The sequence below is a fragment of the Chanodichthys erythropterus genome, chromosome 16 (assembly GCF_024489055.1).
Source record: "Chanodichthys erythropterus isolate Z2021 chromosome 16, ASM2448905v1, whole genome shotgun sequence".
NCBI lineage: Eukaryota > Metazoa > Chordata > Actinopteri > Cypriniformes > Xenocyprididae > Chanodichthys > Chanodichthys erythropterus.
Window position 1 is genome coordinate 13,769,355 of NC_090236.1, and position 17,463 is coordinate 13,786,817.

Sequence of the window (17,463 nt, forward strand, 5' to 3'; positions counted from 1 at the left end):
CATCCAAACTTGGTGTGTCCTTCAGATTAGCTCAAGAACAGTGCGTAGAGAGCTTCATGGAACGGGTTTCCATGGCCGAGCAGCTGCATCCAAGCCTTACATCACCAAGTGCAATGCAAAGCATCAGATGCAAAGGTGTAAAGCACACTGCCACTGGACTCTAGAGCAGTGGAGACATGTTCTCTGGAGTGATCAATCACGCTTTTCTGTCTGGCAATCCGATGGACGAGTCTGGGTTTGGCGGTTGCCAGGAGAAGATCTTGCCTGACTGCATTGTGCCAAGTGTAAAGTTTGGTGGAGGGGGGATTATGGTCTTGGGTTGTTTTTCAGGGGTTGGGCTTGACCCTTAGTTCCAGTGAAAGGAACTCTTAATGCTTCAGCATACCAAGACATTTTGGACAATTTCATGCTCCCAACTTTGTGGGAACAGTTTGGGGATGGCCCCTTCCTGTTCCAACACACCAGTGCACAAAGGTCCATAAAGACATGGATGAGTGAGTTTGGTGTGGAGGAACTTGACTGGCCTGCACAGAGTCCTGACCTCAACCCGATAGAACACCTTTGGGATGAATTATAGCAGAGACTGTGAGCCAGGCCTTCTCGCCAATATGACCTGACCTCACAAATACACTTCTAGAAGAATGGTCAAAAATTCCCATAAACATACCCCTAAACCTTGTGGAAGAGTTGAAGCTGTTATAGCTGTAAAGGGTGGGCCAACTCCATATTAAACCCTACGGATTAAGAATGGGATGTCATTAAAGTTCATGTGCATGTAAAAGCAGGTGTCCCAAAACTTTTGGCAATATAGTGTATTTTTCTACATGTGCTGTGCAAGACTAACTGGGACTGGTCACGGCACCTACATATTGCTGCCCTGGTGAACTGACTTTTCTTAAAGGGACTTTTACACACAAACCTCCAAATTTTTGAGACTACGCAGATCCTGGAAGGTGTAGTCCAGCAGGATGACGATCTTGTTCTCACTCAGGTCCAGTGTGGTAAGGTTCGCCAGTCGTGCAAATGCTCCCATGGGCACGAGCTTCAGCTGGTTTCCTCTGAGTCTCAGCGTGCGCAGGGCCTGCAGGCTGGCGAAGGCGTTGGGCTCGATTGTTGTGATGAGATTCTCACTGAGATCAACCTCTTCCAGACGTGGATACGGAGCCAAATCTCCCGGCGCAACCCAGCGCAAACGGTTCCGGCTTAAATCCAACAGCTTCGTCTCTGTCGGGATGCCCTCCGGTACGCCGGACAAGCGCTTTCGCTGACAGGACACGGAGCGGAGCTGCGCCGCGCAGTCACAGCGTGGTGGGCAACCCGTGCATGGAGGGGCCATCAGGGCCAGAATCATTCCCAGCCACCACATCTGGCCCAGGCCCCATAAGGAAGCCATGAGCCTCCCTCCACTTCACTCTACACACCTGAGGAGAACAACAGAGACGGAGCAAGAGAGGGGAATGAGGACAGAGAGAGAGGGAGGTAATTAGGTCAGCTAGTTTACTATACATCATATACTACAGATGCAATTTTTATTATAGATGCTACTGATCTAAAAATCCAAAACAACTGCAAACAAATTCACATTTCTTGTGTTTGAATCAGCTGGTGTTTTTTTTACTTCTCCTCAAGTTCACCTCCTCCGAATCTCATTAACAATGAACATCATCCACTAAAACTACAAATAAACACATTACTGTCTTCGTCTTCAACTATAGATCTGTTATTTTAGCTTTTCACACTGTGCAAATCTCATTTTAAGCATTTTGCATGTAAAGTGTGTTTGTGCATCTTTATATGCTATAAATAACACTGCATTAAACAATAAAATATAAAAGCAAATGACATTCAGAAATTTTTAAGTATGCCTGAAGTGCATAAATTGCCGACCTAAAAACATGAAAACACCTGCGTATGCCATGCTAATATCTCATCTCACTGCACTCGTTCATTAATCTGATCACGTAATCGCAGCAGACTGGAGGATGTGGCTAAAAATCACCCCTGAAATGCCTATAAAAAAGTCTGAAAGTCTGCGGGCGCTGACTGAATGAAAGTGGATGATTATGCACAACCTCGATTACATAAAAGGGGTTAATATTTGACGTGCCAGTAGTTCTTTGTTTCCACATAAGAGAACAACCGATGCGATTGACTGGAAAAGCCAACAGTGCATATTAATACAGTGTTTATCATCCTCACATGTTCAGCTCAGTGCTGATAATAGGACAGACCATTGATGAATTGCTCTCTGTTAGTTATATAAGACTAACGCCAGGCTGAAAAACGCCACAAGAAGTAACTCTGAAAACACTGCGCTGCTTTCCTTCACGTCAGACCGATCTTTATCACAGTAGAACAGGAGGTACGACACATTGTTTTACATGACAATACTATTCAGTATGTGTGACTTGTTTGTGAAAATGTTTCTACACCAGATTTATTTTCAATGTAGGTGGTGGATTAACTGCAGTGAGTGAGTCACGGACTAGTATTAATTGAGTCATTCAGAATCTAATACAATAGGTAAACAACATGTTTCTTGTGTTGTTATTTTCTGGGTCACACAGTATCTGTTCAGACCTATGCTCTTTTTACAAAGTCTTGATGTTGTTTTTCTGCTCTCAGGTTGATTATTCTCCTCATATTCTCCATTGTTGCAGCTCCTCTCTTCCCAGTCTGTCAGTAACGCTCTGTTTAGTTCCTGTCTCTATGAAGCCCCTCCTTCTGAAAAGCACAATGTGCTCTGATTGGTCGGCTGGAGCGGTGTGTTGTGATTGGTGTTTGGGAAATGTCCCGCCCCTTACCATAACTCACCCAGGCCCCGCCTCTTTATTCATATTTTAATCTTTTCTTTGTTAAACATCATGTTATACTTAAAAACGTCACAGTTTTACAGAAGTAAAAGGCATCTGTTGTCATGCTGACTGACAGTTCAGTAATTATCATCGCTTTATTTAACCTGTTACTCCTCATTCACTTGTATTAATATTCTAGTGAAGCGATTGATTTTGTTGTAAGTGAGACAAATTCCAGATTGAACAAGGTAAATATATCACCTGGCTGTAAAGGTTCAGATTTAATCAGGTTATTTGCAATCAGTGGAGTGGGTGCTAATAAATTACATAGTTGCTGTTTGTTTTTCTGTTTTTTCTTGCACTGGCACGCATTTAAAGGTTGAGTCACTGGGCGCAGAGCCACTGTGCTTGGATATGGAAGGGAAGATACCAGCCAAGTCCGTCTAATCCTTACACCGGCCAAGTCAAACACTGTGTGGGTCTGAAAAGACCAGAGAATCACATTAAGCCTCCATCTGATGTGCTTATAGAGGTTATAGGGCGGATATATATATATATATATATACTTTAAATACTGGAATGTTTTCTTTTCTTTCATTATTTGAATTTATTTTTGAATTTGAATATATTTATGCTATATTTTCCAAGTATTGATTTTAGATTAGGAGGAAATTATGATTAATCATCTGTCCACTAAACTGGACATCATGCATCTGTATTTCAGCTACAATTCATACTATTACTGTGACTGTTGTTCTTGAAAATACTTCATCTGAATGTATTTGTGCTATTAGATTATAATTTGCAGTTATGTCAAAAACGTAATCTGATTATGTAATGCATTACATTAAAGGGTAATGCTATTTCATGCATTCTGACTTATTTACACTGTTAAAGAGTTGCATTCTCATGCTAAACATGGCCAAAGTTTCAAAACACGAGTTGGACGTCCCAGTCTTTCTGTGCCAAATATACAACTTCCAGTTGTGGACATGTTTCGCCAATTTTTTTTTTTTTTTTTTTTTGAGTATGGCCTTTATCACACAATAAAGGCATAAAATGTGTGTGATACCCCCCTTTAATCTGATTACATAATGCCCCCAACACTGCTCATTTCTGTTTATTTATTAGTTTGTTAAAAACACACAGTACTGCTGTTATTACTGTATTATGTTTAATACAGTATTTCTTCAGTTAAAACCAAAAACGCAAACTGTCCATTCATCTGTTTGAAAATGGGTTTTAAAAAAAGTTCAAATCTTGTTTTTCAGAGCAATAAAAACACACACAAAAAAAATCCTGACCGAGGTTGTCATAATTCATGCATGAAATGGTTAAAGCTTTAGGACATTTTACGGTAGATTTGTTGTATCAACATAATTAAAGTGTATTTCTGTCTTGTTTTCCATTACAAACATCTAAACATGTTTTGATCAAGATACATATACTTGAGAAGCAAAATGACTTCAGAAAGTAAGATATTAATTCTTGTTTTCTGAAAATTATCAAAATGAAGTGATGGTTAAAACAAGAACTTAATTAAAATGGGAAACAAGATTATTTTTTTATCCCACACTGTTGCATGTGTAATTCTGTCCAGTTATTTGATCCATTTTTGTTGGATCTGTAGCTCGACCAAATAAATTCAACAGAAGGAAATTATTGTTATTATTACTCATGATTCATTTGTCACGCTGGAATAGAATGTCAAATCTACTGCATTGTGGGATACAATACCGCTTTATTTTATGCTTTCTACTATTATACTCAAAAAGAATGCAGTATTATAAAGAAACATCATTCAAACGAATGCGAACACGCACAGAAACTGATGGGGCTTTTATCAATGACACGAATGCATGCATGTTCTTAGTCAGCGGCCGTTAGACACGCGTGTGGGAGGAAGTGAAGCGCCTGCAGCAAACACAGGCCTGTGATTTATTGTGTATCAGCGCTCTGATTTATAGGACAAGCATCAAACTGTGTGTTATGCTAATGCCATCGTGTTCTAACATTCTGAAATAAAAAATAGCCAAACACAAACTTGTCAGTATGAGAAAATGCAAGGGTTTTTAACTGACATCCACCACGGGGGTGTTTCTGTCTGTCCGTCTGGTAATTTATGACCTTTCTTCTGAAAGCCGGGGCTAAAGCCGACTCAGCAGGCCTTTAGAAGATTTCACTGTGGCACTGCACATGAAACATGCCTTTAAAACACACGGACAGATCAACTACCGATCGATCGGATGATTTTCAGTTGGCGGACAATAAAACGGGTGAAAAATAACCTAGCAAATCACAAAGAACATTTTTATCAATGCCATTTTATCAATCATAGTAACCACCTAGCAACACCCTTGCGGTGGCCCAGAACTCCCTAGCAACTCCTTAACAACATGCTAACAACTTTTTAAGCAACCACATAGCAAGATCTTGAAATATTATACATGCATGTTAACTGAAAATAACAATAATATTTTTTTTTTGTAATTTAGATTTTAAAGAATAATTGACCATTTAAATATTCAAGTGTCACATGACAGAACTATTTAAATATGGGAAAAAAACACAGGATTAAAATCAAAATGGTGCAAACCTTAATAGAAATCTTAATAAAACAATTTTCTCTGATATATTCAGACAAACAACTATTTATAAATAAATAAATAAATAAATAAAATTGAGCAGGGTCAAAGGTTAAAGCCTGATTCTTCAAAAAATAAAATAATAAAAAGAAAAAATATATATAAATAATATAAATTTAAAATAAAAATATATATGTAAATTAAATAAAAAATGGAAAAAAGTAAAGAAATAAAACACAAAATATACACATATATACACACAACCATTAATGCTTATTCAATAATTCATTAATATAATAATTTAAAAGCACAAAATGGTGCAAACCTTTGTAGAAATCTTAATAAAAAAAGTTAATCTGATATATTCAGACTTCATATATTTTATATATATATATATTTTATAGGAGGAAAAACAAAACTTCAAAAATAAAATAAATTAAAATTAAATAATAAAAATTAAAAACATTAAAAAAATAAAATAAAACACAAAATAAAATAAATGTAAAAAAAGTAAATATAAACATATAATAATTCAACCATAAATGCTTATGTAATAATTCAATAATTTAAAAGCACTGTTAGTATAATAAGGAAACATATTTCAGTGTGTTATTTTATAACAAAACATTGCAAACCTTAATAAAAATGAAGAACAGCACCTAAGACATTTTTTTCTTATACATTCAGACTAAAAAAATATTTGAAAAGATTCTAAAAAAATAAAGCAGTAGTCTGTTGTTTGACGACAACCCACACACACTGAGCAAATTCTTGGAGAAAAAGCTTTGATGAAAGAAACAATCATCAGTTCATCTGTTTCCTGTGAGAGAACTGACAGCCCAGTTCAATCTGTCATCATCAGGAGCATTAAAACGTCTCTGACGCGCGGGAAGTTTCATGAAACGATGGATTTAGTTTAGCGAGGTGGGAAAGAGAATGTGCTCGGGCTGTTTTCTGAACGTCCTAAAAATAGAGCGACTCGCACTCATGGTCTTTCACATGGAGACGCACAAGTGCCGCTGGTGTTTCTGGCTGTTCGTCGGAGTCTCGCAGCCCCAGCGAACGTGTTTACGAGAGCCCTTCCTACGAGGATGCTAAAAACACGCAACGGTTCAGGATTCTAATTAGTCGACTCATTCATAATAAATCCACACTCACTCTCAGACCCGCTCAGAGCATCAGAACTAATGAATTCACTACGGCCAGCAGGGATGAGATTTCTCAGACTGACCTAATTTAATTTATGTTAATAGAGGAGATAAGGAGAAACCTGATTTCTATTCAAATATCTGTCGAAGCCTTCATTAAATTCTGAAACACTAACTGAATTTCAAATTGGACTGAAATGGAATTGAATGTTTGCGGCGGCTGAGAGGAGCGTTCTGGACGTTTGAAGGACTTTTGCTGTGAGGTGAGGTCATGACCGGGGTCAAGGTGGGTGAAATGATATTTGAATGAGTGGGGTCAAAGGTTAAAGAGCTCTAGAGAGTGTGACACTACAGCACATCGAGTGTCACCCCCAAAGATACTCCAAAATTAAAATCAATAAAATTATGCAAAATATAAATGAAAATAAAATAAAATGAAAAATAATACAAAATAAATTAACAATTTAAATAATTTAATTTAAAAAAATAATAAAATAAATGTAAATAAAATAATAATAGTAAATATAATAAAAATTCTAATTTATGCACACAACATTAGTTTAAAAAGGAGTAATTATCATTACTCTTTTAGCTCAATGCCACTATAATCTGATGCAAGCATGACAGAAATTTTAGAGCTGTGATTAAAAGGGAAGATTTTCTGTGAATTTTTTTGTAATATGAACAACGGTTATGTAGAAATACGCGTTTAAACTGCATTCGAGTGATTAAATGACTGAATTCCATAAAAAAATGATTTGAATCCATTTCTCTATGTGCATCTTCTTCAGGGCTGTCAAGCGCGGTGGCCAGCGGCATATCAGCGGAGGAGAGCGTGTTTCGCCATGAGCCTGTTTCATGCTCTGTGATTTATGAGGAGGGTCAGCACACTGTCACCACATCACCCGCGGCCCCGGGGCCCGTAACCCACCACAACCACGAGAGAGAGAGAGAGAGAGAGTGAGTGCAATCACTTCAACTATAAATGGAGCGAGAAATATGAGATGCCAAAGGAACCAGAAAAAGATTGAGCTGTGAGAACGGCAATCAAGGTGTTTGAATTCTGCTTCTGCTCAACACAACAACATACAAAACATAAAATTAGAAAACATACTGGGGCTCAAAAATCTGATACATTTTATGTTGATGCACCAAATTTCTTTAGTAACCTATACTGACTTTATTTATGTATGTATGAATGTATGTTTGTATGATTGCATGTATGTATGTATGTATGTATGTTTGTATGTATGTTTGCATGTATGTATTTATTTATGTATACATGTACAGTATGTATACTGTATATGAATGTATGATTGTATGATTGCATGTACAGTATGTATGGATGAATGTATGTTTGTATGATTGCATGTATGTTTTTATGTATGTATGCATGTTTGTTTGTTTGTTTGTTTGTTTGTATGTATGATTGCATGCATGTTTTTATTTATGTATGCATGTATGTTTGTTTGTTTGTTTGTATGTATGTATGATTGCATGTATGTATTTATGTATGTATGCATATACGTTTGTTTGTTTGTTTGTTTGTTTGTTTGTATGTATGATTGCATGTATGTTTTTATTTATGTATGCATGTTTGTTTGTTTGTTTGTTTGTTTGTATGTATGAATGTATGATTGCATGTATGTATTTATGTATGCATGTACAGTATGTATGTATGCATGAATGTATGTTTGTATGATTGCATGCATGTTTTTATTTATGTATGCATGTTTGTTTGTTTGTTTGTTTGTTTGTTTGTATGTATGATTGCATGCATGTTTTTATTTATGTATGCATGTTTGTTTGTTTGTTTGTTTGTATGTATGATTGCATGTATGTATTTATGTATGTATGCATATACGTTTGTTTGTTTGTTTGTTTGTTTGTTTGTTTGTTTGTATGTATGATTGCATGTATGTTTTTATTTATGTATGCATGTTTGTTTGTTTGTTTGTTTGTTTGTTTGTATGTATGAATGTATGATTGCATGTATGTATTTATGTATGCATGTACAGTATGTATGTATGCATGAATGTATGATTGTATGATTGCATGCATGTTTTTATTTATGTATGCATGTATGTTTGTTTGTTTGTTTGTATGTATGAATGTATGATTGCATGTATGTATTTATGTATGTATGCACAGTATGTATGTATGTATGAATGTATGATTGCATGTATGTATGTATTTATGTATGTATGTATATACGTTTGTTTGTTTGTTTGTATGTATGATTGCATGTATGTATTTATGTATGCATGTACAGTATGTATGTATGTATGAATGTATGTTTGTATGATTGCATGCATGTTTTTATTTATGTATGCATGTATGTTTGTTTGTTTGTATGTATGTATGTATGTATGTATGATTGCATGTATGTATGTATTTATGTATGTATGCATATACATTTGTTTGTTTGTTTGTTTGTTTGTTTGTTTGTTTGTTTGTATGTATGATTGCATGTATGTTTTTATTTATGTATGCATGTATGTTTGTTTGTTTGTTTGTATGTATGAATGTATGATTGCATGTATGTATTTATGTATGTATGCATATACGTTTGTTTGTTTGTGTTTGTTTGTTTGTTTGTTTGTTTGTTTGTATGTATGATTGCATGTATGTATTTATGTATGCATGTACAGTATGTATGTATGCATGAATGTATGTTTGTTTGTTTGTTTGTATGTATGTATGTATGTATGATTGCATGCATGTTTTTATTTATGTATGCATGTACAGTATGTATTTATTTATGTATGCATGTACAGTATGTATTTATTTATGTATGCATGTATATACAGCATGTATGAATGTATGAATGAATGTTTGTATGTATGATTGCATGTATGCATGCATGTACAGTATATATATATGTATGTACATTATGTATGGATGAATGTATGCTTGTATGATTGCATGTATGTATGTATGTATGCACAGATGTATGTATGGATGTACTGTGTGCATGTATGTATGGATATATTTATGTATATATGTACAGTATGTATGGATGGACAGTGTTCATTAATCAATAGAATTTCTAATTTCTCCATTTAGATGATTTTCTCTTTGGCAGTTCCATCATGTGGATCATTACAGCTCATGTCAAAGATGTAAAAGTTGTTTTCTCCTCCATGTTGAGCTGAACTTTTACAGTGTAAAATGAATGAATAAATAAACACCACGAACACACAGTTCAAACACAGATCTTCTCAAGCATTCAGTGGGAGGAAGCAAACAGAATCTATAACAACCTAAACACAGAGGCGAGGACTTTTCATGAGACAGGCGTAAACAAACCGCAAACATCACTACTGAGCATGTACTGTTTTGGGAAATAATTATCATTCAGCTCCGATTTCTTTTCCAGGTTCCTGACAAGATCCAGGCTCCGTCTAGCCCAGCGGTATGTGCGCGTGTCACGCACGGTAACGCACATCTCCAGGTGCAGCTCAGGCTCATTTCTGCAGCCATGTAATAGATTGTGACAGGCTCTTCTCTGCTGAGAGGCTGTGTGAGCGTCCTGCACTCGGCCGAGAGGATCCCTAAAGAGACAAATCACCCCTAGTGAACCAAGAGACACTCAAACTAACCCTCTCAGCGCCGGGAGCAGGTACTGATGCAGAGAAACAGAGCTGCTGCCTACCTAGTGAGCTGATTCAGTGTCTACATAGGCAGCATCCTGACCGCACTGGAACCTCACAAGGAACTGATTTGGAAGCAGCTATCAACCGTGTGTCAAAGAGATAATGCTCCTCCAAATATATTTACAACAAACATTTCTCTTGCCTCATCTTGGATTGATTTTTTCAGGCTGCGTTCAGAATGATATACTAGATTACTTACTGAATTCTGTGCATTATAGAATGTTTACTGCACTTTTTAATAATAGTACAAATTATGCAATCAACAGTTTCAAACAGAAGTATGCTATTTAGTCGCATTACCCCATCACTAACTTAAAAATGGTCATTTATGGATTTATAATCAATTTTTGTAATTTCTTAACTTTTGATAAACCAAATAAATATCATTTTTAATAATAATAATAATAAATACAATCATTTATTGTTTAAATCATTAACAATAATATTTAAGAACTAATTTATTATTATCATTAACAATAATATTAATAATAAAATAATGTTTTATTATCAACAACAATTCATAAATATTACTATTATGACAATAATACCTCAATAATAATCATAATAATAACAATAATTATAATATAATAATTGTTGATGTTGTTAATAATAATAATAATTATTATTATTATTTTTACTATAAAAACTTTGTCTTTATTATTAATAATGTATTTAATAATAATAATAATAATATATTGAGTTTATAATAATTATTATTATTATAAAACATGATTACTTTAAAAAAATCATGAAAACTATAATTTATTATTATTATAACAACAATAATATTTATGAATTGTGCTTGTTGATAATGATAAAAACAAAATTTTTCATTATTATTAATATTATTGTTAATAATTTAAACAATAAATGATTGCATTTATTTTTATAGTTTTTTTGTAAAAATTATTGAATTTATATAGGCTGTCAAAAGTTAAGAAATATTTACATTCAAATTGATTATAAATCCACAAATTACCATTTTTATTTAAGTTAGTGATGAGGTATTATTTTAAAGCAAAAATATTTTTTTATTATTATTATTTTTATTATTATTAGTGGTGCTTGCAAAGTGAAGCATCACTATTACTATTTGTTCACATATTATTATTATTCTTTGGTACAAACTTCTGCAAATAACTCGTCCTGCACCACAGACCCATGAATGAGGTGTCAAATCGTGCAGCTTATATCACACTACTCATACTGTAGTATTACACTGCTCACATTTTCTGCATGCATTAAATATCTAGATGCATTTAGCAAAATGTGAAGTACACAAGCAGAACACGTATGGATATCTGTATCCAACGATGCAATGCAAACACCCAACTGGATTACAAAAGGCAAAATAATGTAATTTTTCCAAAATGATAAATGATGGCCCTCACTGACTTAAACATGATATCAATGATGCAACACAGCCAGCAAAAAATGTCATTCCAGGCGCAGTCAGTGTGTGTATTTCCCTGTAATGAAGGTTTAGTCATTCTTGTTGAATTAGACATGAGAGCTGAACACACGGCAGCCGCCGGCGCTTCTCCTCGACAGAGGACACACTCTCCCTGTGTCAGCGTCACACGACCGCGATCACAAGGACACACTCGTCATCACCGCACAAAACACTTCAACACTGAACAAGAACAAACAGATTCGCTTCTAAACACACTTCAGTCGGCACACATTTGTGACGCACATTCTGTTTCAGCGCCGCTGCTTCCGGAAGTATTTTTCCCCATAGGGATTATTAAAAAGTCTTTGTTTGAGAGATACGAGGAGAATCACAACATTACAAACTTTTATTTGAAGCAAAAAAGTGTTTGAAAATCAGACAAAAAGACAATGTAGAGAGGGAAAGAACTACAATCCCATGAAGCACTGCCACTGACATAATCAGAATAAAAACAATGGTGAAATATAAAACTATTCATTTAAAGTTATGTATATAAAAATAAAATTTATATTGCAAAATATGCACAAATATACACTTTCATTCGCAGTGCTTCATGGGAGTGGGTGGAGCTAACGAATTCTGCTGAAAATCTCTGATTGATGGCCGCCATGTTTGTAGTTTTTAACACTTTCTATTCGTGTTTGTAGTTCGAAATGAATTTGGATTCTCATTTCAACACACTATGATTTGGGTCACACTAATTCTAATTTCGAATACTATTTAGGACGTATAGTATGCGAATTGGAACGCAGCATATTTGAATGTATCAAGTTGCAACAGTACACATCAGCAACAGTTACAGTTTTACATCAAAATTCTAACTGCAGCTGTTGCGGCTTGATACATTGTATTCCACTGTGTTTTACACTCTAAAAATGCTTAGACAAACCCCGCAATTGGGTTGTTTTGACCCAGCAGTTGGGTCAAATGTTTGCCCAACCTGCTGGGTAGTTTTATTTAACTCAGTTTGTTTAAAAATGACTATATGTCTGGCTTAAAATGAACCCAAAATATGTTGGAAATTAAAAATCAGACATAATTATCAAAAGGCAACAATAATAATCAAAAGGTGAACATTTATTACTAAGCAATTTAATAAATGTTTAATTACACTCTAAAAAATGCTGGGTTAAAAACAACCCAAGTTGGGTTGTAAATGGACAAACCCAGCAATTGGGTTGTTTTGACCCAGTGGTTGGGTTAAATGTTTGCCCAATGTGCTGGGTAGTTTATTTAACTCAACTGTTGTAAAAAAATGACTGTATTGCTTTGAAAATTGGAAATTGGGCTCATTTATTAATATGTTTAATAAATGAGCATTTATTAATAAGTTAATGAATAATAAACAATAAACATGATTAAATTGCTTATTAATAAATGTACACCTTTTGATTATTATCATATTTTGGATTCATTTTAAGCCAGACATATAGTCATTTTTAATCAGTAGTTGGGTTAAATAAAACTACCCAGCAGGTTGGGCAAACATTTAACCCAACCACTGGGTCAAAACAACCCAATTGCTGGGTTTGTCCATTTTCAACCCAACTTGGGTTGTTTTTTAGAGTGTATTATTCATTAAACTTATTAACAAATGTTAATTTCCAACATATTTTGGGTTCATTTTAAGCATGCAATACAGTCATTTTCAAACAATAGTTGAGTTAAATAAAGCACGTTGGACAAACATTTAACCCAACCGCTGGGTTTATCCATTTTCAACCCAACTTGGGTTGTTTTTAACCCAGCATTTTTTAGAGTTTATGTACTCCACTTTGTGCTATTAAAATAACCATATTTACTGTATAAATCCATTCAAAGACATCAAAAAAGTTCTAAATGCATCCGTATTTATCTGCAGCATAAGCCTGTTGCTGTAAAACACTTGACCTTGTGGCTTCTTGCTCTAAAACACGATCTGTTCTCCCTGCATAATAACAGCAATGATGAAATCCTGCGTCTACAAACAAGCTTTCAAGGTGAAAACAAAAGTTTAGAAAGGCGCTCTAACCTTTCCACCGCTGTGAAGATCGCGATGGGACCTCATAAACAATTTACAAACAGCAGGCTAACATCAGCAGCTGGCTGTGAGCTGATAACGTCTGAGCAGACTTCAGCACCGTTTAACCCGAGCGCCTCAGAGGAACACGACTGTGATTAACTGGAGCTTTAGGGGCTGTGAAGAAGTCGAACGGGGACGGTGTGTTGTGCGCTAACGTCGCTCGTCACCGCGAGGAATTGAATTGGGCCTCGGATGAACCGCTGGACTCCCGGAGCCAGAGATAACTAACAGGATAAGACTAACGACACACCTCATTCTGATATACGAGGGAATGATTGGTTAAAGACTCATTAGCATTTAAATTGCATGACAATCAATGGTGTTTGTAAAGCATCATGGCAGTTTTTAGAGGTCTAGTTATTTTATAGACCTCAAATATTACATATATGCAACTTTCTTTGAAGCAAACATACAGTATATACAGTGTAGTCGTAATATAGACTGACCATAGATTTTAGAAATATTGTAGCTCTGAGAGTTCTTTAAGAATGATTCATGACGACTTTTAAGAACGAGTTCTCCTTCTCACCTTGCTCAAGGTGAATGTGTGTGTGTGTGTGTGTGTGTGTGTGTGTGTGTGTGTGTGTGTGTGTGTGTGTGTGTGTGTGTGTGTGTGTGTGTGTGTGTGTGTGTGTGTGTGTGTGTGTGTGTGTGTGTGTGTTCAGTGACTCTCAGCAGGTTAGTGCACTTCAAAGGGAACATGATGTCGTTAGGGACCTGACCATGAAAATGAGGCTGCAGGGGAAGATAGTAGGCAAATCTACACACACACACACACACACACACACACACACACACACACACACACACACACACACACACACACACACTTGTCCTTGGTTTAGTCAAGCAAACCAGATTTTGCAGAAAATGTCATTATGTTTCCATTTCATAGCTTTCCATGTGTCTGCTGTCATATTGTGTTTTCACATTATATTCAACTTTATATGTGTAAAAAAAAATTACGTCTGAACAAATATATTGAACTAGACCCCTGAAATTGGATGCAAAAAATAAAACATTATTAGAAATAAAAAAAAACCTTGGAAAAAATAGATGTTTTCATTTTAGTGTATTAAAGTGTTCATACTAAGCAAAAAGTTAATAGAATCATTCAAAATGAATTCAATGATATGCAAAATAATTCAAATGAAATCTTAAATGAAAATTAAGACAAAAAGTGATTTTATATATTGTGATACCATAAACTATATTTAAAGTTCCCCTGTGGTGAAAATCAAGTTTTTAATGTTGTTTATAATCTATCTGGTGTTTTTAATATGCTTTAAGACAAACCATGTGCAAATTCATAAGTCAACACCATTGCTAAATATTTCGCTTTAAAATGGCTGGTGTTTGTGACGTCACAAACTACCTTGTAACCAATAACGTCAACAATGTTTACATAAAAAAATAGCTGAATTTATTAAAATAACCCCGTTCATAAGTCTGTGAAGCATTGATTCTCAATACTGTGTGTGGTCACCTGATGATCCACGACTGTTTGTGTGTTTTGTGATGGTTGTTCATGAGTCTCTTGTTTGTTCTGAGCAGTTAAACTGAGCTCTGTTCTTCAGAAAAATCCTCCAGCTCCTGCAGATTCATCAGCTTTCAAGCATTTTTGCGTATTTGAACCCTTTCCAGCAGTGACTGAATGATTTGAGATCTGTGTTTTCACACTGAGAGACTCAAACTCAACTATTAAAAAAGGTTCAAACATTCACTGATGCTCCAGAAGGAAACACGATGCATGAAGAGTCGGGAGGTGAAAACTTTTGGAATTTGAAAATAAAGGTAAATTGTACTTAATTTGTCTCCTGACAAACATGTAAGTATCATGTTTCCTTCTGGAGGATCTGGAGGATTTTTCTGGAGAACAGAGCTCAGTTTAACTGCTCAGAACAAACAAGAGACTCATGAACAACCATCACAAAACACACAAACAGTCGTGGATCATCAGGTGACCACACACAGTATTGAGAATCAATGCTTCACAGACTTATGAATGGGGTTATTTTAATAAATCCTAATCGAATCAACAATAGAGTTTTAAAAATACGACCGATGGACTGACGATGAGGTTCAGGTTTTATTAAGCTTTTATACGTTCTATATCAACAGACTAATTTGCCTAATCTTCACGATACTTTCGATGGAAAAGCAGACAGCAACAGGTCTGGGGGGAAAAAGTTCCAGGGAAAAAAGTTTCTGGGACAAATTGTTCCTGGTAATTTCAGTGGGAACACGGCTTAAGACGCACATCTTTTCCTGCTGCATCATGCTTCACTGTTTTTTCAGTGTCTCACGCCATGAGCCTCAGTTTTATGATGCTGTAAAAGGTAAAAATAAAACAAAACTTTAAAAGCAAATGCACACACACACACACACCTCTCCTCACTGGTTTAGTCAAGCAAACCAGATTTCACATCCTTCATCTGGGGAATTCTGCTTTCTTTTCCATTCTGTTATGCTCCGTCTAGCCATTTGTGAACACAAGAACATGTTTGAATGGATCAATTCAGTGTCTCAGTCATTCTGGGCACCAGCCGCAAACACACAGACGCTGAACTTCTACACTGACTGACACAATGAGCGCTGCCTGTCTGCGGGGAATCCAGCAGCACGTTCATTTCACATTGAGCAAACGCAGCTCAACAGATTCAGAAACGCTGTCCTCTAACGTCCTGCTCAATTACCACGCGTATGTGCACCGGACCAGGCCCAAATTAGATGACAAATGCAGAATGTTACTTAGCAGATTTATGCAATTACGCTTTTCTGACTATAAAGACTACAGAAGCAATTGAGCGTCATGGAGGACGGCAGATGTGGAGCTGACTGCCGATGTTCAGGCATTACAGTCAGATTAGCAAACGCTCGCTCAGAGCTGTCAGAGGGTTTGTAAGAGCTCTTGCACTCTGTCCGACAGCTTTAAAGCGACGCTTATGGGATTAATTAGCCACATCGCTCGCTAATAAGTGCCATGCAGACGGCGCACAGATGCAGGTGTGACTAACTGGGATCACACAGCCAGGGTCACGTCTGAGGACGGTATATATATCATGCAACCAGTAGAAATATGTCAACCGCTAGAGAGTTTAGAAGATTTATTATTGCAGAACAGACTACTTTATTTATTTGTTATGGATAATCTGGGGCCTGATGTATAAACACATTTTTATCCCGATACGTGCATGGAAAGTTGTTGAAGCCAATTTCATCGGCCAATTTGTGCGTACACAATTTTCCATGTACATATCAGGATTTATTTAAAAAAATATGTGCAAATTGTGTTTAGTGGTTTTCACAAAGTAGTGAAGAACTAGATGAATTTATACTCGATTTACTAATTTGATATGCACATTTAGATTAAATACATAATATAGATTTATTTAATACATGTTAAATACATAAGTAAATACATCATATTATATATATATATATATATATATATATATATATATATATACAGTACAGTCCAAAAGTGTGAAACCACTAAGATTTTTTATTTTAAAAGAAGTTTCGTCTGCTCACCAAGGCTACATTTATTTAATTAAAAATACAGTAAAAACAGTAATATTGTGAAATATTATTACAATTTAAAATAACTGTGTACTATTTAAATATATTTGACAAAGTAATTTATTCCTGTGATCAAAGCTGAATTACTCCAGTCTTCAGTGTCACATGATCCTTCAGAAATCATTCTAATATGCTGATCTGCTGCTCAAGAAACATTTATGATTATTTTCAATGTTGAAAAC

General features: G+C 35.4%; 1 protein-coding gene across 1 annotated transcript in view; it reads right to left on the reverse strand.

The window, feature by feature from the left end:
* The window catches only part of LOC137003320 (leucine-rich repeat and immunoglobulin-like domain-containing nogo receptor-interacting protein 3), a 51,917-nt gene that overhangs the window by 3,244 nt on the left and 31,210 nt on the right, over window positions 1-17,463 (reverse strand). Inside the window, exon 2 of the mRNA XM_067363433.1 lies at window positions 920-1,421. Coding sequence (XP_067219534.1) covers window positions 920-1,393 — 474 coding nt within the window. The 5' untranslated portion in view covers window positions 1,394-1,421. The remainder of the gene's footprint in view (window positions 1-919; window positions 1,422-17,463) is intronic.